At 33.1% G+C, this 26,015-nt stretch overlaps 1 protein-coding gene across 1 annotated transcript in view; it reads left to right on the top strand.

Annotated features, from left to right (window-relative positions):
* GBE1 (1,4-alpha-glucan branching enzyme 1) overlaps positions 1-26,015 on the top strand; it is a 197,234-nt gene that overhangs the window by 121,705 nt on the left and 49,514 nt on the right. Inside the window, exons 10-11 of the mRNA XM_051984360.1 lie at positions 5,471-5,569; positions 17,245-17,355. Of these exons, the coding sequence (XP_051840320.1) occupies positions 5,471-5,569; positions 17,245-17,355 (210 nt within the window). The remainder of the gene's footprint in view (positions 1-5,470; positions 5,570-17,244; positions 17,356-26,015) is intronic.

Genomic DNA, 26,015 nt, shown 5'->3' with positions numbered 1-26,015 from the left:
TATTTCTACCTCCCTGTGTAATATTTCGTCTGATACATATGCTATATCAATACTTCATCTTATAAGTAATTATAGTACCAATATATTATTTTTAATTTGATTTTTAATTAACTTCTTAAACATCAGCAAATATAAATATTTCCATGTTAAAAATAAAAAGATTGTGTATAATAATTTATGTGCTTTTATTAAATATGCATTGCTAATTATTAAATTATTAATTATTAAACTACAACAATTAAAATGTACAATTATAATTAATACATTAAATCAAAGTAGTAGCAACAGTTCTGAAATAAATTTTACATAATTTTATTTATATTGTTTCTATCAAAGATTTTGTGGTGATCTTTTTCTTCTTTTAAAATAAAAAATAAATCAAAAGATTTAAAATACCTCTGGGAGAAGGTAGGTTTCTCGGGAGAGGTTTTCTGGAGGCAGCTTTAGTATCAGTTCAGATCAATAATTACTCCAAATGCAGCCAACTGGTGAAAATACAAATGTTTATTTCTCCTTCCAAGTCTTGTCTCTTTCCTTGGGCCCGGAGAGCTAGATTTTAGAGGCCTATCTCTCTGCTTGGTTCCAAGAGCTCTCTCCGAATGTCTCCAAATCCAAAGGTTTGTCCTTCAGCCTCTGCATCTGCTTTCTTCAGCCTCCAGCCAGCTCTACTCTTCATGTAATTCCACTGAAATCTGTCCGAGAGCCTCTGTCTGTTTTATACGAGAGAGAGGAATTGTGGGATATGAGAGAGAGGGATTATGGGTTTTCTCCCATAGTGCTCTCTGGCCCCAACAACTTCAAGGGAGGTGTGAATTCACAAAGTTACACAGTTAACTTTGTGAACTCCCATACTTGTGAACCCCAATGAGTAAAAGTGTGAACACAAGCATTGTATCAATTAATTCTACTTAGTACCTTGTTTCAGGTTCTGGCCCAAAACATCTTATCTATCAACTCTAATGAGTTAGCAGTTTGTAAAGATTCCAACAGGATTTAATTTCAGTTATTAGAAAAAAAAAATTTCATCAATGATACTGATCACAGTTCATAAAATAGCAAAGAGATATGTAGCAAATAATTAATTGACACCAAATATCAGATAATAGATTCTGAGAAAAAGAAGCTATTATTTGATATATGAAACTTAAAATTGTTAAATTGATCTTTCTGTTTATTCTGAGTACAATAGGTTCATCATTTAGGGACTCAGTCTGCTTATCAATGTTTCCACCAATGAAACTTGCAGAACTTAAGCAAACTTTTGTATTAATTGGTTTAAGTATTTTTTTTCTACTTAAATCAAAAGCCACTTCAATTTCAGTATGCCATTTTTTTCTCTTTATTGAGAGTCTGTATACACAATATAGCGTCCACATGAGCAAAATTCAAAAAAAAAAAAAAGGTAGTTTTGAGTTGGAAAACCAGTTGATTCATTTAAATTATAATCTGATTATAGTAGCAAGAGGGGAGCACTTTTGGAGGAAACTAGAATATGACTAGTATTTCCATAATTTTTATATCCAATTTATTTGAAAAGATTTTGTTATGATTCTTTTCTCTATAATAGCTTATTTCTCAAAATGTTGAAAATGATGAGGTCTCTTGGAGTAGTGGACAAAGAACAGGTCCTTGGCATTAAGCTTCAGCTCCTGATTTTTATACTTATTGACTCTGTGACCCAGGCATTGCTCTCGGTACACTGGGTAGTTTATTGCAGAATTATTGATAGTCTTCATTGCGAAAAGAATTTTTTTTGTGGGAGTTCTCCATATCACTGAAATCATAGATACAAATTGGGGAAGAAATAAATTGAATGTATTTAAAATAGGATCAGATAAAAACTAAATACAGTTTTCTTAGCTCATATATATTGTACCTCTTCTAATACTTCTTATTAGTAGCACTTTGAACTGTTGAGTCAATTTCTGTTTTATTGAGTGTGTTTATATCTCATTTGAACTCCCATGTTAGGAATATTTAGATTTGAAATATTTTTCCCAATTCTTTTTTCCTCATTCTTATCCCATATATTTATCAGTTGCCAAATATTTTCATTGTTACTTCTTCATCTTTTGAATGAAGGTTCTTCTTGCCACTGTTTAGACCTTTTTACTTGGATTATTACAATTCCTTATTTCATATATGTGCTTTAATTTTTTCTTCATTCCAATTCATCCTCCATATAACTGCCAAAATAAATTTCATAAAACACAGATCTGACCATATTATTCCTTTCCTCAATAAAGTTTTATAGCTCTTTCTGTCACCACTAGGATCAAATATAAGCTTTGGTTTTTAGCATTCAAATCTTTCTACTATGTAGCGTAACTTAAACTTTCTAGCCATATTATATGTTGCTTGTATTGCGTGCATGGTGAAGCTATATAGGCTTTCTTACTTCTTTGCATTCACAACAGTCTTATCTTTATTCTCCATGTTTTTGTCAACTAGGCTCCTTCCTCTGCACAAAATGCACTCCCTTTTTAACTATTAGCTTTTAAAATCCTTAGTTTCTTCTAAGCCTTGGATCTGTTTTGAGTGGAATTCAATAAAGATAGACTAAGGCAATTTATTTTTTTATTTAATGAGCAAGACAAGTTTATTAACAACAGAATGTGAACCTGAAAAATCAAAAGACCCTGAGTAGATGGACAATTCCCCATTTATAGTTTTTGGGGAATACAGGACAAAGAACAGAACAGGGTAGGTGAAGAAAATAATATAATATCATTGGTGACATTATGGGGTTGAAGACAACATGGTTGGTTACATAGCTGAAGCTATGAATGATGACAATTATGTTGTTATATGATTGGTTAGAAGTTGAGAATTAAGGGCTATCAAGAGCTCCCTTGAACCGTCCTGTGACTAATGTTCTTTGTTGGAGTTCACCTACAAACTTAGTGAACCACATGTCTTTGGATAGCAAGCCAGACATTCTTGAGGAATAGTTTGATAGTGTAAAGAAAGTAGACCAGATTCCCTGATGTCTGCCTAAATCCTTCAAATTTCCTTGAAGCAAGAGTAGGACAGTGAGAACTTGATTTTGAATTTCATTCAATACAGATCTGATTTTTTAAACTAAGTTCAGAAACAAAGAACCATTTCTTAGAGAATCAGTCACAGTGAAATCAAATACAAAATCTATGATTAACTTTTCTCATATGTTAATGCTACTATTTCCCATAAATTGTCTTGCATTTGTCTTGTATTATTTAATTTTGCAAAGCATATTCTATATAACAGTTTTGGTTGTGAGTAGTTTTCATTTATAAAAAGAAGACATGCTCTTCAGAGAGACTAAGTGACTTCCTAATGATCACTAGCTATTAAATATATCAAGCAAGATTTAAACCCAATTATCATGACTCCTCCATGGACATGCCCCTTTTCATTCTGGTTTCTGTCCTTACACCTTTATTGAATCAGCTCCCTCAAAGCTCACTAATGACCTCCTTTTTTCTGGCTTCACACAAATTCTCTGAAGTATGTGTCACTATGAAAAAATATTCTCCTTTTTGATATGCTGTTTTATTTTATTTGTATTTGTGTGTCTGTATATACACATGAGCTCCAGATAACTGTATTTTTTGATTTTCCTTCTAATCTCTCTGCCTATTTTTCTATCCCTTTTCTGGGTTTTCATTTTTTTTCTCTCTTAAACGTGGATAGTCTCTGGAGTGCTATCCTTGGTCTTCTTTTTCTTCATTTTTAACCTTACTATTGTCATCTACCACTATGTATTCAGTTATCACATTTATGTCAATGATTAATATCACCTCATCCACATCCAAATTAGCATTTCTATATACAAAACGGAACTCAAAAACAGTATGTGAAATTTGCAAATTCCAAATCATATTGCTTACTTTTTAAAAAGTATGTAATAAGTTCTACATTTTATTTTAGAGTGGTCTGCTTACTTTTGTTTCTTTCTGAGCATTCAAAAAAACAAATGATTCATTGTCTTAGCTAGTCTTTTGCTTGTTCCATCTGTACTTCACATTACTATCTTACTATTGCTTCTGTTTCACTTCCATATTCATGTCACTACTTTACACAAAACCTTTAATTGTTCCTTATTGCCTACCAGCTGAAGAAATAATTATGGCTGCTAGCATTTAAGGCCTTCCATCATTTATCTTTAATTTACCTTTAATGAGAAACTTAGTGTCTTTCAGGCATTCTGCTTTCTAGCTATGCTTTCCACTCTTCTCATTTTCATCTTTTCATCTCATTTCTGTGCCTCTCTTCTTTCTATTTCCCCATGGTTGGATTGAATACTTTCTCCTCCATCTGTATTACTTCATTAATTTGTTACTTGTTATTTATTAAAAACACCTCTTGTTCCATCAGTGCACAACACTTCCAGATATCCTCTCACTGTTCAAGGAAAAAGTTGCACTTTTATTAAAGGAAATATATTTTGTATGCCTCTCACTTTCTATTCATGGATATTTGTATCCATGTTTTCTCCCATATTAGATTGTTTGAACAGTCACAATCTTATGAAGCATATAAGAAAAACTGGGTTTATTACCAGAGAAATGAACATGCTTGTTGACTCATATGCAAGTGCAAATAATTCACAATCAAAATAAAAGTTGAGTATTTATGAGATTGTCACAAAAAAGAGACAGGAATCATCTCTTACTTGGGTGTGGCAGGAAGTAAAGAACAGTGCCCGAGAAGGACAATTTTCTCCCAAAGGAGAGGAGGAATCAAGAATAAGATGGTGAAAGCAACATTCTTTTCCCTTGGGAATTGCTAAACTATGAAGATATGATAGTCAACTTATGTACAAAGGTCTCAGATACACAAACAGTTTCTGAGTCTCTTATAGACTGACTGACTCCTGTTTTGACATACAGGGAGTCAAGCTTGGGGTGCAAATAAGAAATTACAGCAGTTCCTGTGGGTGAGGAGGGAATTTTATTCCTTACACATATAGGGTCTCTTTCATACTGTGGATCCATTGTTTCTGTAAGATGGTAACTCAAAGACAAGTTCAGGTACCCCTTAACAATTTTAAGTTTTTGGACATAGCATAATCATACTTTTAAATATAGAGTTTATATAATATGTATCTTTGCTAATGCCAATTTCATTATTTTCTAAACATATTAGGCATTTAACAGATATCTTTTAAAGTGAATTGAATTAATATTACCTTACATTTTAGTTTATTTTCAAAATACTTTGATTATCTATGTTGTATGCATGTTGCAAGTCTGACTTGGACCAAGCAAGAGAGGAAAAATCTTGGAGGATTTACCATAGCATCATAGTTGCATCAATTTTCAATTTTCTATGCTAGAGATTTATAGAATTTTAGAGTAATTTTCCAGAACAATTAAATTGCATTTATTAAATTTAATTTTCTTTATTAAATATTAGATAATGGAGTATTACATCAGAATTATTCATATGATATATAAAATTATTTTTTTTTAATTTTATTTTCTTTTAGGATGTTTCAGGAATGCCAGCTTTGTGCTGTCCTATTACTCAGGGTGGAGGTGGCTTTGATTATCGATTAGCCATGGCAATTCCAGATAAATGGATCCAGGTAAGAGATCACTAAAGTTTTTTGATCTGAGTAATTATTTTGTGTATATGAAGCTATCATTTTTGGTTGTTGAGGTTATTAAAAATACCATTATTACTATGGTTAGTTTCTGTATTTAAAAGAGAGGTTTGATTAATGGTCAGGAAATTATTTTTATCATTATATAATCAAATAATCATACTTCTTAAACAAAGCTTACAATGAGAATATTTTATCGGCTCCTCAGTGATAGAAGTTCTAACCTTAACTGTAAAATTACAATAACTGACCAGTGTTTTCCAGATTACACATTGATTTAATGGCCTATTGTCCATATCCATGGCACTTTTCAACTGTTTCATAATTATGTAGACAAACTTTATAAAGAATTCCTCATTTACCTATGACTATTCCATAATAATGAAAATAATAACTTGCTTAAAATTTGTAAAGAATTACACATGTGTTATGTTATTTGAGTCTCATAACAAATTTGTGATGTAGATACTACAAATATTATCCTCATTTTGAATTAGAGGAAATGATCATGGAGAGACTTAGTGTTAGACAGCTAGTAAGTCTCAGACAGTATTTGAACTAAGGTCCTTCTGGCTTCCAAACCATTCACTCTTTGCCGTACTAATGCAGTCAGATGTAAGCCAAATAAAAATTCATATCCTATGTTTCTTCGGTTCTTAGTATTTATACCTATGCATCTAGTAGTTATTTTGCTGTTTTTATTCATATAACTACATCATAAGGGAAAGGGCCAACTGACTTGACTCCTCTGTATCAATGATCAAATAAGTGTTTTGAATTTTCTACATTTATTCATATGCTTTTCAGCAGTTTAACCATGCTTATAATATGATGAGTATTAACTATTGATTTTACATATGGCAGTTTTATTATCTCTGCTATTATAAGAAAGCATATTATCATTAAAATTACAGTCATCATAAACTAATTCTCTCATTTTTGACAATGATAAAGCTGTTGTTTCGTGAATTGCATGCTATAGCTATGTGATAAAAAGTTATATTGAAAAGTATTTGTTTAGGGGCCAGAGTGAAGGTAGCAGAAAGAAGCCAGGAAATTGCCTGAGCTATTTCCAGTTTCCATTAGAAACAACATTAAATCACATGTCTAAATAGATTTTTTAACCAACCCAGCCTACTAAAAGTTGGAAGTGAAATAGTATCTAGGTTAGGATAACTTAGCAGGATTTCAGAAAAGGACTGTCTCATTTCGGTAAAAGGGGAGCAGTGCAGTGTCTGGGAAAGCCAGTGGGAAGCTCTTAGCCATGGCACAGATCAGCAACTGAGTCCCTTCCATCTTGATTTATCAGGCCAGTGACACAACAAGCCAGCCATGATGAGGCCAGGCCCCACCCCATCATAGTGGTCTACAATATGAAGCCTCAAAAGGGAATATGAATTGGTCTCAAACTCAAACAGCCTTCTTGGAAGGGCTCTGAAAGGATTTTAATAATCAGACAATAGAGGCAGAAGAAAAATTGGGAAAAGAAATGAGTTATATCAGAGAGTCATCAGCTTGGAAAACAAAGGACAAAAATTGACTGAAGAAAACGGTTTCTCAAAAACTGCAGTTGGCCAAATTAGAGTGGGGCAATCTGAAGAAAACAAGTCCTTTAACAAGTAGAATTGGCTCACTGAAGAAAATAGTTCCTCAAAAATTAGAATTGGGCAAGTAGAAGCTGATTCTTTGGGATATGAAGAATCAATTAAACAAAATCAAAAGAATGAAAATGAATAAAAAAATTGAAGAAAATGTAAAATACCTCATTGAAAAAACAACACACCTGGAAAATAGATTCAGGAGAGATAATTTAAGAATTATTGAACTACCTGAAAGAGATAATCTTAAAAAGAACCTGAACAGATACTTTCAAGAGATTATCAAGAAAATTGTCCTTATATCCTAAAATCAGAGAATAATAGTCATTATTATTTGATTTCATTTATTCAATTATTCAGTAAGTTTAAACTGCTTATTTTCCTACACAGGAAGATGATACTTGTAACTCTTGAGAACTATATCTCTTATTAGAAATAAATGAGGAATGTAGTACAAGTTGATAGAGATAGGATATTATAAAAAAAATGGGGGTTAAAAAAGGGATTGTATTAAGTAAAGAGAATGGGGAGGAAGAATATGGTAAATTATATCACATGAAGAGGTATAAAAGAACTGTCAGAGTGGAGGGAAAGAAGAGAGGGGATAAGCATTGTTTGATTCTTAGTCAAGATTTGGCTTAAAGCAGAGAGATACATACAGAGTAAAAGAGTGAATCAGAATGTGTTGTTTCAGCGAAAGTAAAAAAAAAACTTGGTGAGGAGGCCATGATCTCAGACAAAAGAAAAACAAAAATAGATAAAAGGGATAAGAAAGGAAAGTACATCTTGCTAAAAGACATAGAGAATGCAGTTATATCAATACTAACCCATTCCTAAAGGAGAATTTCAGGGAGTTACAGGAAGAAATAGATAGCAAAACTGCTATAGTAGAGGAGGACCTCAACCTTTCTCTCTTAGAACTAGGTAAATCTAACCACAAAACAAATGAGAAAAAAAGTTAAGCAGATGTAGACCTGGAGAAAATTGAGTGAGGATACTAAGGATCATACCTTTTTCTCAATGGTACAAGATACCTACATAAAAACAGAACATGTATTGATAAAAACTTCCATATTCAAATGCAGAAAGGCAGAAATAGTAAAAGCATCCTTTTCAGATTGTTATGGGAGAAATCTGCTAGTGGCTGCTAGGGACCTAATTCTGGATCAGCAGAGTAGAACCTTTCATGTGAGAGGATGATAACAATGCAAGGAGACTGAGAGTAGTTGCATTTTCCGACTTCTCTCCTCTTCCCTCTGACCTCTGATTAATTTCATTCCCAATTCATAAGCAACATCTGCCTCAGTAAAGACTAATTTGCAATCACTTCAAGTGTGTTATGATTCCAGCTATGGGGGCTTTCACAGAACCTACCTGCCCCTTAATGCTACAGTCACCTTTAACTCTGTACAGGTTTTCACAATTAGTCATGGTCCTTAACATCAGATCATAATTCTTACATGTAATAAGGGATGTGGAATAATCGACTAATAAATAAATAATATAATAAAATAAATAAAAAAATAAAATAAAAAATAAATAAAAAATTCAAAACCATGTAATCTAATCCTAAAGAATGAGTCAACTAACAAATCATAAAAACATCAATAATTTCATCCAAGAGAATAACAATAATGAGACAGTGTATCAAAATTTATGGGCTATAACCAAAGCAGTTTTTTGGGGGAAATTTTATATCTAAATGCTTATATAAATAATATAATAAATAAATAAAATAGAGAAAGAAGTTGATCACTAAACTAAATCAACTAAAAATATTAGAAAGAAAAATTAAAAATCCCCAATTAAAAGTTTTAAAAATCAAAGAGAATTTTAATAAAATTGAAAGAAAATGGGAAGTAATCAGTTGAAGAGGTGGTTTTGTGACAGAACCAATAAAATAGATAAAGCTGGTTAATTTCATCTTTTTAAAAAAGTGAAAAAAAAAAAAAAACAAGTTACTGGTTTTAAAAATGAAAAGGTTAGATTCACTCACCAGTGAAGAGGAAATTAAACCAATAACAATATTATACAATGATCAATTCTGATGAATGTGACTCTTTCCAACAATGAGGTGATTGATGTCAGTTCCAGTGATCTTTTGGTGAAAAGAGCCACCTACATCCAGAGAGAGGACTATGGAAAATAAATGTGGATCACAACATAACATTCTCACTCTTTTTGTTGTTGTTTACTTACATTTTGTTTTCTTACTCCTTTCTTTTTTTGATCTGATTTCTCTTGTGCAGCAAGAGAATTGTATAAATATGTTTATACATATTGGATTTAACATATGTTAACATGTTTAACATATTTTGAATTGCTTGCCATCTAGGGGAGTGGGGAGAAGGAGGAGCAAATCTGAACTACAAAGCTATGCAAGGATCGATGTCAAATTATCCATACATGTTTTGAAAATAAAAAAGCCTTATAAAAATTGATTCAAAACTTTCAAATAATATATTATCAAAGAGATTATTAGCAATATGTCAGGAAAATAAATATACTACAATCTGGTGAGAATATAGGGCTGGTTTAGTTTTAGGAAAACTATCAATATAATATCAATAACAAAACAAAAACAAATCATGATTACCTAAATATATGCAGAAAAAAACTTTTGAAGAAATATGACACCTATTCCTTTGAAAACACTAGAGATCATAGGAATAAAATATGTTTTCTTTAAAATGATAAGTAGTATCTATTTAAAAACATCTCTTAAGCATTATATGTAATGGGAATAAGCTAAAGCTTTCCCAGCAAGATTAGAGATGAAACAAGATTGACCATTATCACCACTAGTATTTGATATTGTACTAGAAATATTAGTTTTAGCAGTAAGGGAAGAAAAAGAAATTGGAGGAATTATCCTAGGCATTGAGAAACAAAATTATCACTGTTTGCTGATAAGGTTATCGTAAAGATATTCTAAACAAAGATATCCTAAAGAGAGTCCTAAAAGATCAACTAAAAAACTACTTGAAATAATAAAATACTGTAGAAAAATTTGCAGGAGACTTTGAAACATCATTTCTATATATTAGCAACAAAGCCCAACAGCAAGAGGTAGAGAAATTCCATTTAAAATAACTATAGACAATATGGAATATTTGGAAGTTTACCTGCCAAGACAAGCCTGAGAAGTTTATGATCATAATTAGAAAACACTTATAAAGTCTGATTAAAATAATTGGGAAAATATCAATTGTTCATTTATGGTCTAAGCTAATTTAATAAAAATGATAATTCTGCCTAAATTAATTTACTTATTCAATGCCATACCAATCAAACTACCAAAACATTATTTTATAGAGCTAGGAAAAAAATATAGAGCTAGGAAAAAGAAAACACCAGGAATATCAAGGGAACTAAAGGAGCGCAGGGGAAGCCAGATCTCAAAGTATATCATAAGGTGGTAATCATCAAAACTATTTGATACTGACGAAGAAATAGATGGGTAGATCAGTGGAATAAGGTAGGTCAAAGGCTATCATAATCTACTGTTTGATAAACCTAAATATTCCAGTTTCTGGCATAATAACTTACCATTTGACAAAAATTACTGGGAAAATTGGAAAATAGTATGGGAGAAATAAAGATTTTATTATAGCTATAAACCAGTGTTTTACACCATATAATAAGATAAGATCAAAATGGGTACATAATTTAGACATAATGGGTGATATCATAAGCAAGTTAGCAAAGAATAATTTAACTACCAGATCTGTAAGGGGGGGTGGGGGTGGGGGAGTAGATCAGGAGATAAGGGAAGATTTTATGACCAGTCAAGAAATAGAAAACATTATGAAATACAAAATGGATAATTTTTAATTCTATTAAATTAAAAAGGTTCTTTGCAAACAAAAGCATTTCAGCCAAGATTCAAAGGAAAGCAAAGTTTCCAAATATTTTTACAGCCAGTGTTTCTAATAAAGGCCTTGTTCCTCAAATATGTAGGGAACTGAGTCAGTTTATAAAAAAAAACAAGAATACATTTTATCTTCTGAACTAGTTGTCACTTGAGGAAAAGGACTTTTTTTCCTTTTTCTATCTATAACAAAACTAAACAGAGTGTTAAATCCATAGTAAAATACACAAATTGAAAGCAAAACATCAAGAACATATTAAGGAACCGCATGCAATTATTTTTCTTCTCTAATAGATAAATATCTGTGTTTGATTTCTTCTGTGTGTGTGTGTGTGTGTGTGTATTTATAAATTTTTTCCCTCTGTTTACCTCCTATGCTTCTCTTGTTTTGTGTTTTAGGATCAAATTTTCTGTTTAGTTCTGGGTTTTTTTTTTCCCCCCAATAGAAATGATAGAAGGTTTCTTACTTTATTGAAATCAGTTTCCTCCCCTGAAAGATGATGCTCACTCACCTTGGGTAATTAATTCTTGGTTGTAACTTCAGGTCCTTTCCCTTCTGGAATATTGTATTCCAAGCCCTCTGATCTTTTATTGTAGAAACTGCCAGATCCTAGGTAATCCTGATTGTTAATTCCTTGATACTTGAAGTATTTTTGGGTTACAGTATGTTTTTCTTGAGATTATAGTTCTGGAGTTTTGCAATATTATTCCTTAGGGTTTTCTTTGTGGTGATCAATAAATCCTTTCAATTCCACCTCTAGTTCTGGTGTATCAGGACAGTTTTCCTTGATGATCTCTTGAAGAAATCTATCCAGACTCTTTTTTTTTTGGTCATGTCTTTCAAATAGCCCAATAATTTTAAAATTGTGTCTCCTGGCTCTATTTTCCAGTGTTTTTTCATTGAGATATTTTTCATTTTCTTCCATTTTTTCCATTTTTTTTTTTTAGTTTGTTTGACATTCTTGATATGTCATAGAGCCATTAGCTTCCATTTGCTCCATTCTAGTTTCTAATTTGATTTTTGTCAATTAGCTTTTATCTCTCTTTTTTTCAATTTGCTGAATTCTGCTTTTCAGGGTATTGTTTTCTTTAGTGGGGTGTGTGTGTGTGTGTGTGTGTGTGTGTGTGTGTGTGTGTGTGTCTGTGTGTGTGTGTATTTGCATTTGGCCAATTCTGTTTTTTAATGAATTGATTTCTTCAGGGTTTTGTTTTTTTTTTTTCCTTTCTTTTCTTTTTTGCATTTGGCCAGTTGTAGAAACTGTTTTCTTCAGTCAATTTTTTTGCTTCCTTTTTCAAGTTCTTAAATCTGTCTTGCATACCTCATTTCTTTTCTCATTTTTTCTTCTTTCTTTGAAAATCCTTTATGAGTGCTTTCAAGAAGACTCTGGACTTGAGGCCAGTTCATATAGTCTTTGAGATTTCCCCTCTGCATATTTTGCCCTCATCTGTGTTGGTGTTTTGGTCTTCTCTGTCACCACACTAATATTAGAAAGTTTCTTTTTTGGTTTTTGTTTCTTTTTTTCCTTCTTTGCCTTGCTTCTTTTGTGCCTTTTATGGTTAAGCTCTCCTTTTGGGCTAAAAGGGGGTGCTGTTCCAAGCTTCCTGTGAATCTCTGAGCCTTGCTTTGAGCAAACAGGCCCCTTGTGTTTGAGCAAACAGGCCCCTTGTGTTTGATGTCTTGTTCACAGGATGGTGTAGCCTGTGCCTGTTCTGTCCAGCAAACACTCTGGTTTTCCCAGTTGGAACTGGAGGCTGGCCACCCTGGTCTGCTCCACTACTGGGCCAAGACTGAGGGTCTCAATTACTGAAATATTTTGATTAAAACCCTCACTGCCTTTCCTGGAAACATATGAGCTGTACTGAACACTCTGTATATCCTAATGAGAGTGACCTTTCTTGAAGTTCTTTCAATCTTTCTTGAGCTGGACAGTGGATTCTTTCCATCAGACTGTTCTGAAATTTGGCTTCACATGGTTTTCAAGGGATACTAAGAAAGTTGTAGCAACTTCCTGATTTCACTCTGCTACCTTGGCTCCTTTGTCCTCCCTTCTTATGTCCCTTTGAACAACTTTATTCATCCTCTCCTATCTTTATTTAGTATCAAATTAAGGAATATTTGTTTTCCTTGTCATTGTTGATCCTTCTAATTGTCTCTCTAGTAATTTTCATTGTTGATACTTCATTTTTATTGTTCATTTCCCTGCTTTATGCAGATTTGGTCTGTTATCTACAATTCTTAAAAATTCTTCATTTAGACTTATTCTCTTTTCAAGGAAATATCTTATTTTTTCCTCCCTTCCCCATTGAATGCTTAGAAAGGAATGATTTATGATCATTCATTGACTTTACTTCCTACCTTTTTATTCACTTTTCATTCCCACAAAACATGGCTTTGTCCTTCTAATGCTCAACTGAAATTTCTCTAAATTTACCGGTAATCTGCAAATTGCTAAAGAAAAAAAAATTTTTTTCATTAGCTCTCACAGTTCACAATGCCTCTTTCTGTGCTTAGTTCTTTTAACTTTGCTTTCATGATACAAATTAGCTTTATTTCTATCTGGCCACTTTTTCTCAGTCTTCTTTGGTAGATTGACCACCATTTATGTCCATATCTTTTACCATGGTTATTTCTAAGATCTCAGTTCTAGGCCATTTTCTTTATAAACTGAGTTATTCCATTTGCCCTTAAAGGTTCAATTATCTGTAAATATCTCACAAAATATGTTATCTACCACTATTCTCTCTTTCTTTAATTTGTGTTCTCTAATACCAACTAGATATCTTTATAAGTATGTCAAACTCAATCTTTCTAAAAGGGCAGCTGATTTTTCTGTCTAAATATGTCCATCTGACAAAGTTGTCTTCATGGACAACTATCTTCTTAGTTACTTTCATATTTTCACAAGCATCTTCCATTTTTCTCTTCTTCATACTACAATCAAATGTCATATCTGGTCAATTTAATTTTATATTTTATATCATTCTTTTCCTTTCCTCCCATAGTTTCTGCCTATAATTGAATTCCCTCCCTTTATTCTTGGGTATATCCAACCACTCCTCACATACCAGAAAGCATAATCTGTGTCATGGATCAAACAGAACAAAATAAAGAAGTGTCCTTTACAATCTTTCTTTAATCTTGCTTCATGTTTCTTCCCTTTATGTCCTCTACATTCTAAACCAGGGTTCCTCAAACTTTTTAAATAGGGGGCCAGTTCACTGCCCCTCAGACTGTTGGAAGGCCGGACTATAGTAAAAACAAAAACTATGAACAAATTCTTATGCACGCTGCATATATCTTATTTTGAAGTGAAGAAACAAAACGGGAACAAATACAATATTTAAAATGAAGTAAAGTTAAATCAAAAAACTTTCTATTATTTAATGGGAACTATGGGCCTGCTTTTGGCTAATGAGATAGTCAATGTCTGGTTCCATATTTGTCACTGCTAATCGTAACAGGTGATGCAAGTGTGCATCCATTAGTCTTGATACTGGTTGGAGATTTCAAATGTTTCATTCTAGAAAAAGTCTGTTCACAGACATAAGTTCTGCCAAAGATGGTTGCCATTTTGAGTGCATGTTTCCTGAGATGAGGATATGTCTCAGACGGGAGGGATGCATAAAAATTGTGAAGGCTGCTTGACTTGAATGCATCTTTCAGAGAGTCACAATTCTGCAATTCAGCCAGTTCCATTTGGTAAATTGTATCCACATTTTCAGTGTCAATAGAAAATTGTTTCCCAGAAAAGCTGTATGTCCTGTTCATGGAGATGAAGCTCTTTAAATCTAAATTGGAACTTCTATTGCAATTTTTCCAGTGAATCCACACATGTTTTATTTGGGAATACAATCAGCGGTTTTTCCGCTAACAGATTTTGAGTTGTGGGGAGATGGCAGAAGTTTTCCCCCTTCACTTGTTTGATGAGGAGGCCTAATTTTACTTCAAATGCTTTGACATGTGATTGCATATCAAAGATGAGCTTCCCCTTTCCTTGAAGTTGCATATTGAAATTGTTGAGTAGCTCTGTTACATCTGTCAGAAAGGCAGGGTGCCGTTTCCATTCTGCATCATTGAGCTCTGGTACTTCTTTGTTTTTTGAAAGAAGAAAAGTTGTAATCTGTGGACATAAGTCATAGAAACATTTCAAAACTCTCCCTTGACTCAGCCAATGGATGATATTCTGTGTGATATAGAACATCTTCATACTCAATATTTAGCTCACACAAAAATTTCTGAAATTGTCTGTGATTTAGAGCACAAGATACCACAATTTTCATAACAGAGTCCCACTTCAGTGACTTACTACACAGCGCTTGTTGGTGGATGAGGCATATGGCTATTAGATGAGAATGGTTATGTTTGTCCATCTCTTGGTTAATGTGAGCAATTACTCCTTTCTTAGACCCCACCATGCTAGGAGCACCATCAGTTGTCACGTTGGCTAATTTAGCCCCGTCCAGCTCCAAACCATTCATAGTTTGGCAAACCTTCTCATAGATATCCTCTCCTGTAGTTGTTCCTTTGATGCTTTGCAGTGCAGCAAGCTCTTCTATTACTTCAAAATAATCATTCGTCCCATGAATAAAAATTAGAAGTTGTGCAGAATCATGAATATCATTGCTTTTGTCGAGTACCAAGGAAAAATATGAATTTTTTTTTATGGAGTTTTACAAATGCTGATGCAGATTGTCTCCCATTTCTTCAACCCTCCGTGTAATTGTAGGTCCTGAAAGACTCACTGTACTGAATAAATTGGCCTTCTCTGGACACATCTCTTTGGCAACAGAAAGAAGGCATTCTTTAACAAATTCTTCCTCCACAAATGGTCTGCCAGTGCATACTGTTAGCTTGGCAACTTGAAAACTTGCTCTCAATGATGAAATATTTAGCTGGTTCTGCTTCACAAAAGTATTTTGCTGAGTTGTCAATGTACTTTTCAGTTTTAATATTTTATCTTTTCTCACTTCTCCAACCAATCATATTTATCTTTATGTTGAGTTTCATAGTGTTGACGCAAATTATATTCTTTGAACACAAACACTATATTCTGGCATATCAGACATACAACTCTTTCCTTGTACTGCATGAAAAAGTAATCTTAAGTCCACTGTTCTTTGAATATCCTACACTCTGAGTCAATTTTTCTTTTTCTTGACATTATTTTCTAGGGGTTTCAAATTGCTATTAGCAAAATACCAATACATATATATATATATATATATATATATATATATATATATATATATACAGCACTACAAAAACAATATACCAGCAATACCTTACCTATATACAGCACTACAAAAACAATATACCAGCAATACCTTTGCCCACACAGAGACATACAGACTGCAATGCCCAAGCTGCCTCTGCACTGTGATGCCTCTATTTCCCGTACTCTCTCTCCCACTCTTCACGCTCCCGCTTCCAACCTTCACTGCTGCAGTGAATTCCCCCTGCAGCAGCTGTGACATGCGCAGCATGCACTGTACATCCCCCATGCCTTTCTGTTGTGGTGGCTGCCGTTACTGTATAAGGCCACGGGCCATCAGTTCTCAGTCTTCTGCATCTCTCTCCCTTCACCACACACCCCGGCCTGGGAACTTACCTCACCTTAGTATCGCCTCACACTCTGTTCTTCGCTGCCTCAGCCCAGTGCCAGAAGTGTGCATTGCTAACACGAGTTTAGGTCGAATGTCACTTCGGTTCTGATTTTGCCATAACCCGGAGTTCTGCATAAACGTCCTCAGCGGGCTGCATCTGGCCCGTGGGCCATAGTTTGAGGACCCCTGTTCTAGACAAATCACTCTTCCAACTTCTCCCAAACCTAAATACATTTTTCTGTTCATTTTTAGTGATCTGTCCAACTGTATCCCTTCTCCTCATCTTTATCCTTTAAAATTCTTATTTTCTTTCAAAGTTAAGTTCAGTTGTTTGCTAAACTTTTTGCAGTCTTCATAAATAAATGTTCTCTTCTTAATTTATCTCATATTGTACATTCGAGTACTTAGAAGTGTAGATAATTATTTTTGTCCTATTTTCTGAAACATAGTGCCTAATTCATTGTAAGTCCCTAACATCTTTAAAATTCATGAATGAAGTTAGCAGTCATTAAAAAAAAGGAGAAATACACATCATAAGACAATTCATTTTAGTTATGTATTTTTTTTTCTTTTGTTTCAACTAGATACTTAAAGAATTTAAAGATGAAGACTGGAATATGGGAAACATTGTGCATACCCTCATAAACAGGCGTTACCTTGAAAAGTGCATTGCATATGCAGAAAGTCATGATCAGGTAAAACAAATATTTACATATTAATATATATAGATCCATGATTCAACTATATTCCAAGTATTTCTTTAAGAAATTTAGCTAAGAATGAAATATGTTTACTTAGATAAATTATTTAAATGTGATTATATAAGATTTCTTTGTTATTTGTACTTTTTATAACTTATCACCTTACATTATGTATATAGTCCTTCTCTCTATTAACCCTCCTGCAATTATAGTATGCTTAAGTTTTGACGCTGTGCTGAAGTATAATTATTTTTTAAACTTTTCATGAATTTAACTTAAAAATTTAGTCTCAAAACATTCATTTTGATTAATATGGTGATAAAATTAACTAACATTCTTGATATTTTTATTTACCAAACATTTTATATGTATTCTGATTTATTATTCCTCTGAAAAATGAGCCAATTTGATTAAATGATGTCTTAAGCCCCTTATTTCTCTAAATTACTTAATCCTAGAATAAGTCAATATTTAGAAATTGTTATATAGTTTTCAGGAACAAAACCTCGAGAAAAAAAAAGCTTAGAGATACTGAAGATAAGAGGGAATAAAAGAAGAGCTATTAGTACAGTGAATACTATGGTGTAAAACAAAGCAAGGATATCTCTGGATGAAAGGATTAATACTAACAATTATATTATCAAAAATGAGAACTGAACTACTATTGGGAGTTAATTAATTATTTAGAGTCTTGTTATATGTAAAGATGAAGTGTTGTTGACATTTTAATGGTGAGAGAAGAAACTGAATTGTCTCAGAAATCTAATGGCAATGGGGTCATAAAGAGATCTAGAGCAGGGGTAATGTGCAAATTGGTTTTTTTGTTATGTTTTGATTCAGCTAACAGAAGTAAGAAAAGATAAGGAAAAGTGAGTACATTAGGAGCAGGACTTCTACTTGTGACTCCTTTTGGCTCAAGAAATTTGTACATGATAGGTATATAAAATAGGTATTCAAATCAAACATTTAATGATGATAAATCATAATTTCATGATTCTCACCTTTAGCTATGAGGCTCCATATAGGGTTGTGAACCACAGTTTAAGAAGCTGGGTATTAGAGAATAGAGGAGGAGGAGGAGAAAGGATATGGAATTTACTCATATTACTAGGGTGTTAAAGAAGACTATATTAACAGATGAAGGGCTGAGAGAGCAGGTATGCCCTGAACCACATTTTCTTCTGAGATACACAAAAGATAGTAGAATACATATTTTTATATGTATACACACAACCACTTAGAATGTAGGAGATACATTACATTCAACAAGGAAGCAGAAGAAAACTGAGCATAGGAGTGAGGAGTGAGAGGGAAAGGCAGATACAAGTAAGAATCTGTCATGATGAATCTTGAAAGTGTTTAAAACATAAGAAAACATGAAAAAAAAATTTAAGCTGATGATTCTGGGAAGATGGGGAAGTAGATTGGTAAATTTCAAGCTCTCGATTTTTTCCACAAATAGAACAAATTTGTGCCTCAGGGCAAACAGACTGGTGAAAAATCAAGAAGAAGAAAAACAGGAGGTTAGGGATTAACTGGTTTGAAATACAAACACCTTCAGAACTGAAGAGATGCTTGAGGCACCATTTCCCCCATTAGAGGTGCTTACACTAATATCTCTTATTTAAAAAAAAAAAAAAAAGGAACCAGCAAAGAAGGAAGAACCTCACCATTGAAACATGATGGGAACAGGGAAGACTGGGATTCATCTTCAGAGGAGATACTTTAGTTAAAAAAAAAAAATGCTTCTATCCCAAAGAAATAGTTCTCTGCCCAGGGAGAATTTATAGAAAAATTCACAAAAGAATTTAAAAATAAAATATGACATTGAGGAAAAACTAAAAATATAAAATAAAATAAAATGCATCCAGGAAAAACAAGATTATGAAAAAAAAAAAAAGTTAACCAAGTAGAAAAGGAGGTACAGAGTATCAAAAGATGAAAATAATTATTTGGAAATTAGAATTGGGCAAGGGGAAATCAATGAAGTTATGAGATACCAAGAAATAACAAAACAGATTATAAAAAATGAGAAAATAGAACAGAATGTGACACATATCATAAGAAAAACAACAGATCTGGAGAACAGATCAAAAAGAGAAAATTTGAGAATAACTGGATTTCCAGAAAGTTGTGACTAAAAAAAGGAACCTTGAAACAATAATGTGCGAAATAATCCAGTAAAATGGTTCTGGAATGATAAGAACATAAGGGGAAAGTAAAAATTTAAAAAATTCACCAATCATCACCTCAAAGAGATTCTTTGTGGAAAATACACAGGAATATTAGGAGGATAGAAGAAAATAGACTAGAAGAATTTGAGGTCTCCCATGTATGTATGTGTACATACACTTACATACATGTGTGTGTGTATATATATGTGTGTGTGTACATATATGAAGAAATAGTTGAATTCATATTGATGGAATTAGTAGCTGAAGTAATTGCAGTGGTTTGACTAGCCTGGCATATACCATTCTTGTCTTTTATAAATCTAAGGATTGATTATATGGCACCTTTACAAAAATAGACCATCAGTAATCTATTATCAAAAAAAAACTTCTCAAACATATGTAAAGAAATAGAAATTATGGATATATGTTTTACTAACAAAATGTAGAAATAATCAAATTCAATAAAGAACCAATAAAGAAAGAAATAAAAAATGAGATTAAATTACAAGTTTCAAGAGTGTGCAGGTCAAAGAAAAGAGAAAAGAAACAATGATTTCATGATAAGACTACCTGCTAAAATTTGGGGAAACCCTGAACTTTTGTGTTTAATAAGGAGAGAAAAAATAGATTAACAAAAAGGATATATAATTTAATTTAAAAAAACAGGTAGTAATAAAACAGCACTAATAGAAATAGAAATTCTAAAAATCAGAGAAGATAGTAGGGGGCAGAGCCAAGATGGTAGAGAGAACACATGCTTCTTTCTGAGCTCTCTTGCTATTCTCACACTAATTATGAAATTCACCCTCTGAATTACTGCTAGACTGACAGAATCCACGAATATTGGGAGTACAGCAAATTGCCTGCAAAAGATAATTCTGAAAATTGCCAGAAAATGTCTATTTTGATTAAACTGAGCATGGGAGGAGGTGGCTAGGTGCAGGCATAGACAGAAGCTAGCATACGCTGAGCAGACCAGAGCGGGGTGCAGTCTCCGTGAGGTGGAGTATGGGGAATACTCTACCACAGTGCTGGTTACTCTGCCCTATTTGTAAGCCAGTAGATCATCAGAGAACTTATAAAACCTCCAACACAAACACAGATGGTAAAGGGTGTACCCCAAGTTCCCAGAGTCTCATGGCACCTGGCCACACCCATCTAGCCCCAGGAGTGACTCAGCGCAATCCCAGCACAGCCCTTCTGGGAATGTGTAGAGAAAACTTAGAACCTTCTCGCCCAAAAAGCAGATCCCCCCCCCCAAAAAAAAGAGTAAAAATGCAAAGGGAGCTCTAACTATAGAAAGCTTCTATAGTGAAAGAGAACAAATTTCAGACACTGAGGAGACCAGAAGTAAATTGTCTCCAGATAAAGCCCCAAAGGGGAAATATAACCTGGTCCCTACCTCACAAGGCTCCCCAAGATGAAATTTAAAGAGATCTTAAAAGAGAGCTATGAGAAGAATGGGGAAAAGAAAGGAAAACTCTGCAAGAGAGTTTGGAAAAGTCATATAACTCATTAAAAGAAAGATTTGATAAAGTGGAAAAAGAAAACAACTCTCTGAAATGTGAAGTGAAACAGGTAAAGAACTCCCAGGAAAATAGAATTTGTGAATTGGAAAAAGAAAATAACTCCTTAAAGAAAAAATTGTGAAATGGAAAAAAAATCCATAGAACAGAACAATTCATTTAGAAAGTCATTTGGACAAATAGAAAAAATAAATTAAAAAAGTAAATGAAGAAAAAAGAATTGAACAAATGGAAGAGAATGAGTCTATGAGACATCAAGAATCAGTTGGGCAAAACCGAAAAAAAGAAAAATGAAAAAAATAGAAAATTGTTAAATATCTATCCTGGAAAATTAGATCTAGGAGAGATAATCTAAGGATTATTGGACTTCCTAAAAATCATGATTAAGAAAAGAGTCTTGACACTATTTTTCAGGAAATCACCAAAGAGAATTACCCAGATGTCAGAATCAGAAGGTAAAATAGCCATTGAAAGAATTCATCGAACACCTCCTGAAAGAGACCCAAAAATTAAAACTCCAAGAAATATTGTGGCTAAATTTCAGAACTATCAGACCAAGGAAAAAATATTATCATCACCTAAAAAAAAAGAAAAATCAAGAAAAACCACACAATTCAAAAAGAGAGGAGCCACAATAAGGATTACTCAGGATGTAGCAGCTTCCCCATTAAAGGATCAAAGGACCTGGAATCTGATATTACAAAAGGCAAAGGAACATGGAATGCAGTTAAATTGAGTATTTTCTTCCAGGGAAGAACATGGTCATTCCAATGAAACAGGTGAATTCCATTTATTTCTGATGAAAAAAAGAGCTTTAAAAAAAAAAAAATCGACCTCCAAATATAGAACTTAAGAGAAACATAAAAAGGTAAAAAGAACCCTTGAGAACTGTATTTCTTTTATGAGCATTCATAGAGTGTGCATGTATAATTTGATTTTACTGTTATAAAAAAAGAACTAGAGGTGTAAAGGGGAAAAGTAGAGGTAAAAAGAGGGAAATTATATCTCACAAAGAGGCAAAGGAAGCCTATTGTATCTGAGAGAAAGAAGGAAGGAGGATGAATACTGTGTGAATCTTACTCATCAGATTTGGCTCAAAGATAAAATATTAGACATATTTGGTTTAAAAAGAAACTTCTCTCATCTCCTTGAAAAGTAGGAGGGGAAAAATGAAAAGGGAAGGGATAGGCTGAATAGAAGGGAATACAGAAATAGAAGGGGAAAGGTAAAAGAAAGAGAGAGGAACTTTAAGAGAAAGGGACTCCAAAGGGGGAGCTCTGTTTGAGGCAAGTGGTGCCCATAAATTAAATACTGGGGAGAAGCATAAAGGGGGAAGGAAAGAGAAAAGTATAATCTGGGTATAATAAGATGGCAACAAATACATAATTAGTAGTTTTAACCATAAATGTGAATGGAGTGAACTCTCCCATAAAGCGTAAGCAGATAGCAGACTGGATTAAAAGCCAGAATCCTATAGTATGTTGTTTAGAAAAAACACATTTAAAGCAGGGTGATACATACAGAGTAAAGGTAAAAGGCTGGAACAGAATCTATTATGCTTCAATTGAAGTAAAAAAATAAAAACTGATCTAATTAAAAGAGACAAGGAAGGAAACTGTATTGTGCTAAAGGAGTATCATAGATAATGAAGCAATATCAATACTAAATATATATGCAACAAGTGGTGTAGCATCTAAATATTCTTAAAGGAGAAGTTAAGAGAGCTACAAGAAGAAATAAACAGCAAAATTATAGTAGTGGGAAATCTCTACCTTGCACTCTCAGAACTAGATAAATCAAACCACAAAATAAATAAGAAAAGTTAAAGAGGCAAAGAGAATGCTAAAAAAGTTAAGTTTCATAGATCTTTGGAGAAAATTGAGTGGAGACAGAAAGGAGTACACTTTCTTCTTGGCAATTCATGGAACCTATACAAAAATTGACCATATATTAGGACATAAAGCCCTCAAAATCAAATGCAGAAAAGCAGAAATAGGAAATGTATTCTTTTCAGATTATGATGCAAATAAAAACCAGGGAGAAATAGACCAAAAAGTAATTGGAAATTAAAGAATCCCATCCTAAAGAATGAATGGGTGAAACAGCAAATCATACACACAATTAATGATTTCATCCAAGAGAATGATAATGAAAAACATACTGAAATTTGTGGGATGCAGCCAAAGCAGTAATAAGGGTAAATCTTACATCTCTAGAGGCTAACTTGTATAAAATAGAGAAAGAGAAGATCATTGAATCTGACTTGCAACTAAAAAAGCTAGAAAAAGAGCAAATTTAAAACCCCCAATCAAATAGTAAACTTGAAATTCTAAAAAATAAAAGGAGAGATTAATAAAATTCACAGTAAAAAAAGAAAAACTTTTGAATTAATAAATAAAACTAAAAGTTGATTGTAGGAAAAAATTCAACAAAATAGATAAATCTTTGGTAAATTTGATTAGAAGAAGGAAAGAGGAAAATCAAACTTAGTCTTAAAAATGAAAAAGAATTTTCCATTCATAAAGACAAAAGTAGAGCAATAATTGAGTTTTTTTGCCCAACTTTATGCCAATAAATTTGATAACATAAGTGAATGAATACCTAAAAAATTACAGATTGACCAGGTTAACAGAGGGGGAAGTAAACTGCTTAAGTAGTCCCATTTTACAAAAAGAAATAGAACAAGCTATTAATCAGCTCCTTAACAAGAAACCCATAGGACCAGGTGGATGTATACGTGAATTCTACCACACTTTCAAAGAAAAATTAAAATTAAAAATTAAGAAAAAATAGGGAATGAAGGAGTCCTACCAAATTTCTTTTATGACACAGACATGGTACTGATACCCAAACTAGGTAGGTTGAAAACAGAGAAAGAAAATTAAAGACCAAACTCCCTAATGAATATTGATGCAAAAATCTTAAATAAAATATTAGCAAAGAGAATACAGAAAATTATCCCCGGGATAATACACCACAACCAAGTAGGATTTATACCAGGAATGCAGGGATGATTCAATATTAGGAAAACTATTATCATAATTGACTATATCAATAACCAAATTAACAAAAACTATACAATCATCTCAATAGATGCAAAGAAGTATTTGATAAAATCCAACATCCATTCCTATTAAAAACACTAGAGAGTATAGAAATAAATGAACTTTTCCTGAAAATAATCAGTAGCATTTATTTAAAACCATCACTAAGCGACATATGTAATAGGGATAAACTGGAACCATTCCCAATAAGATCAGGAGTGCCACGAGATTTCCCACTATCACCATTACTATGCAATATTTTTATTAGAAATGTTAGCTTTGGCGATGAGATGAAAAAGAGATTAAAGGAATTAGAGGAGGTAATGAGGAAACCAAATTATCATTCTTTGCTGATGATATGGTGGTATACTTAGAGATCTCCAGATTATCTATTAAAAAGCTATTAGTATCTACAACTTTAGCAAACTTGCAGAATATAAAATAAATCTATATAATTCATCAGCATTTTTATACATCACTAACAAAACCCAACAGCAAGAGATAAAAAGAGAAATTCCATTTAAAATAACTGTTGAAAAGATAATGCTGAAAATTGGAGGGAATGTGGGAAAACTGTGACACTGGTACATTGTTGGTGGAATTGTAAATACATCCAGCCATTGTGGAGAGCAAGTTGGAACTATGCTCAAAAAGTTATCAAAATGTGCATACCCTTTGATGTTACTACTTCAGTGTTACTACTGAACTTATATCCCAAAGAGATTTTAAGAAAGGGAAAGGGACCTGTATGTGATCACAAAATAGAAACTTTTGATTATATTAAGTTAAAAAGGTTTTGTACAAACAAAGCTAATGCAGATAAGATTAGAAGGGAGACAATAAACTGGGGAAATATTTTTTACATTCAAAGCCTGTGATAAAGGCCTCATTTCCAAAATACATAGATAATTGACTCAAATTTATAAGAAATCAGGCCATTCTTCAATTGATAAATGGTCAATGCATATGAACAGACAATTTTCAGATGAAGAAATTGAAAGCATTTCTAATCATATGAAGATGTGCTCCAACTCATTATTGATCAGAGAAATGCAAATTAAGATAACTCTGAGATACCACTGCACACTTCTCAGATTGTCTAAGATGACAGGGAAAGGTAATGCTGAATGTTGGAAGGGATGTGGGAAAAGTGGGACACTTATACATTGTTGAAGGAATTGTGAATGAATCCAACCCTTCTGGAGAGAAATTTGGAACTGTGCTCAAAAAGTTATCAAACTGTGCATATCCTTTGATCCAACAGTGTCACTCCTGGGCTTATATTCCAAAGAGATCTAAAGGAAGGTAAAGGGACCCACATGTGCACAAATGTTTGTGCCAGCCCTTTTTCTAATGTCTAGAGGGTGGAAATTGAATGGCTAAGTGAATTGTGGTATATGTTTTTTAAATTTTTTCTTTTATTAAAGCTTTTTATTTACAAGATATATATATGAGTAATTTTTTAGCATTGACCCTTGCTAATTTCCAATTTTCCCAGCAGGTTTTGTCAAACAGTGAATTTTTATCCCAAAAGTTGGGGTCTTGGGTTTGTCAAACACTAGATGATTATAGTTATTTGTCCCGACCCACGGTACCAGAGTGTGTGGACCCTGAAAGAGAAGAGAAGGGGCATGGGATAGGAGATGCGCAGAAGGGATACAAGACAGGCTTTCTGATCAAGTCTCGTTTATTGTGGGCAAAAGTACAAGTATTTATAGTGGGTTGTAAGGAAGTGGGGGTCATGCGAACTCAGTACAGAGGGGGCCCTAGACAAAGGATTTGTTTCCCACCAAAAGACGAATTGATCAGGGGCCAGGATGTGATTAGAAGGCATCCAAATGTCTGCTTATTCAAGGTTAGAGTAGTCTTAGGAATGTGGCTTTTTCTTCTGTAGATTAGTGCCGGCTCCC

This window comes from Antechinus flavipes, chromosome 3 (assembly GCF_016432865.1).
Source record: "Antechinus flavipes isolate AdamAnt ecotype Samford, QLD, Australia chromosome 3, AdamAnt_v2, whole genome shotgun sequence".
NCBI lineage: Eukaryota > Metazoa > Chordata > Mammalia > Dasyuromorphia > Dasyuridae > Antechinus > Antechinus flavipes.
This window is presented reverse-complemented; position numbering and strand designations above follow the sequence as displayed.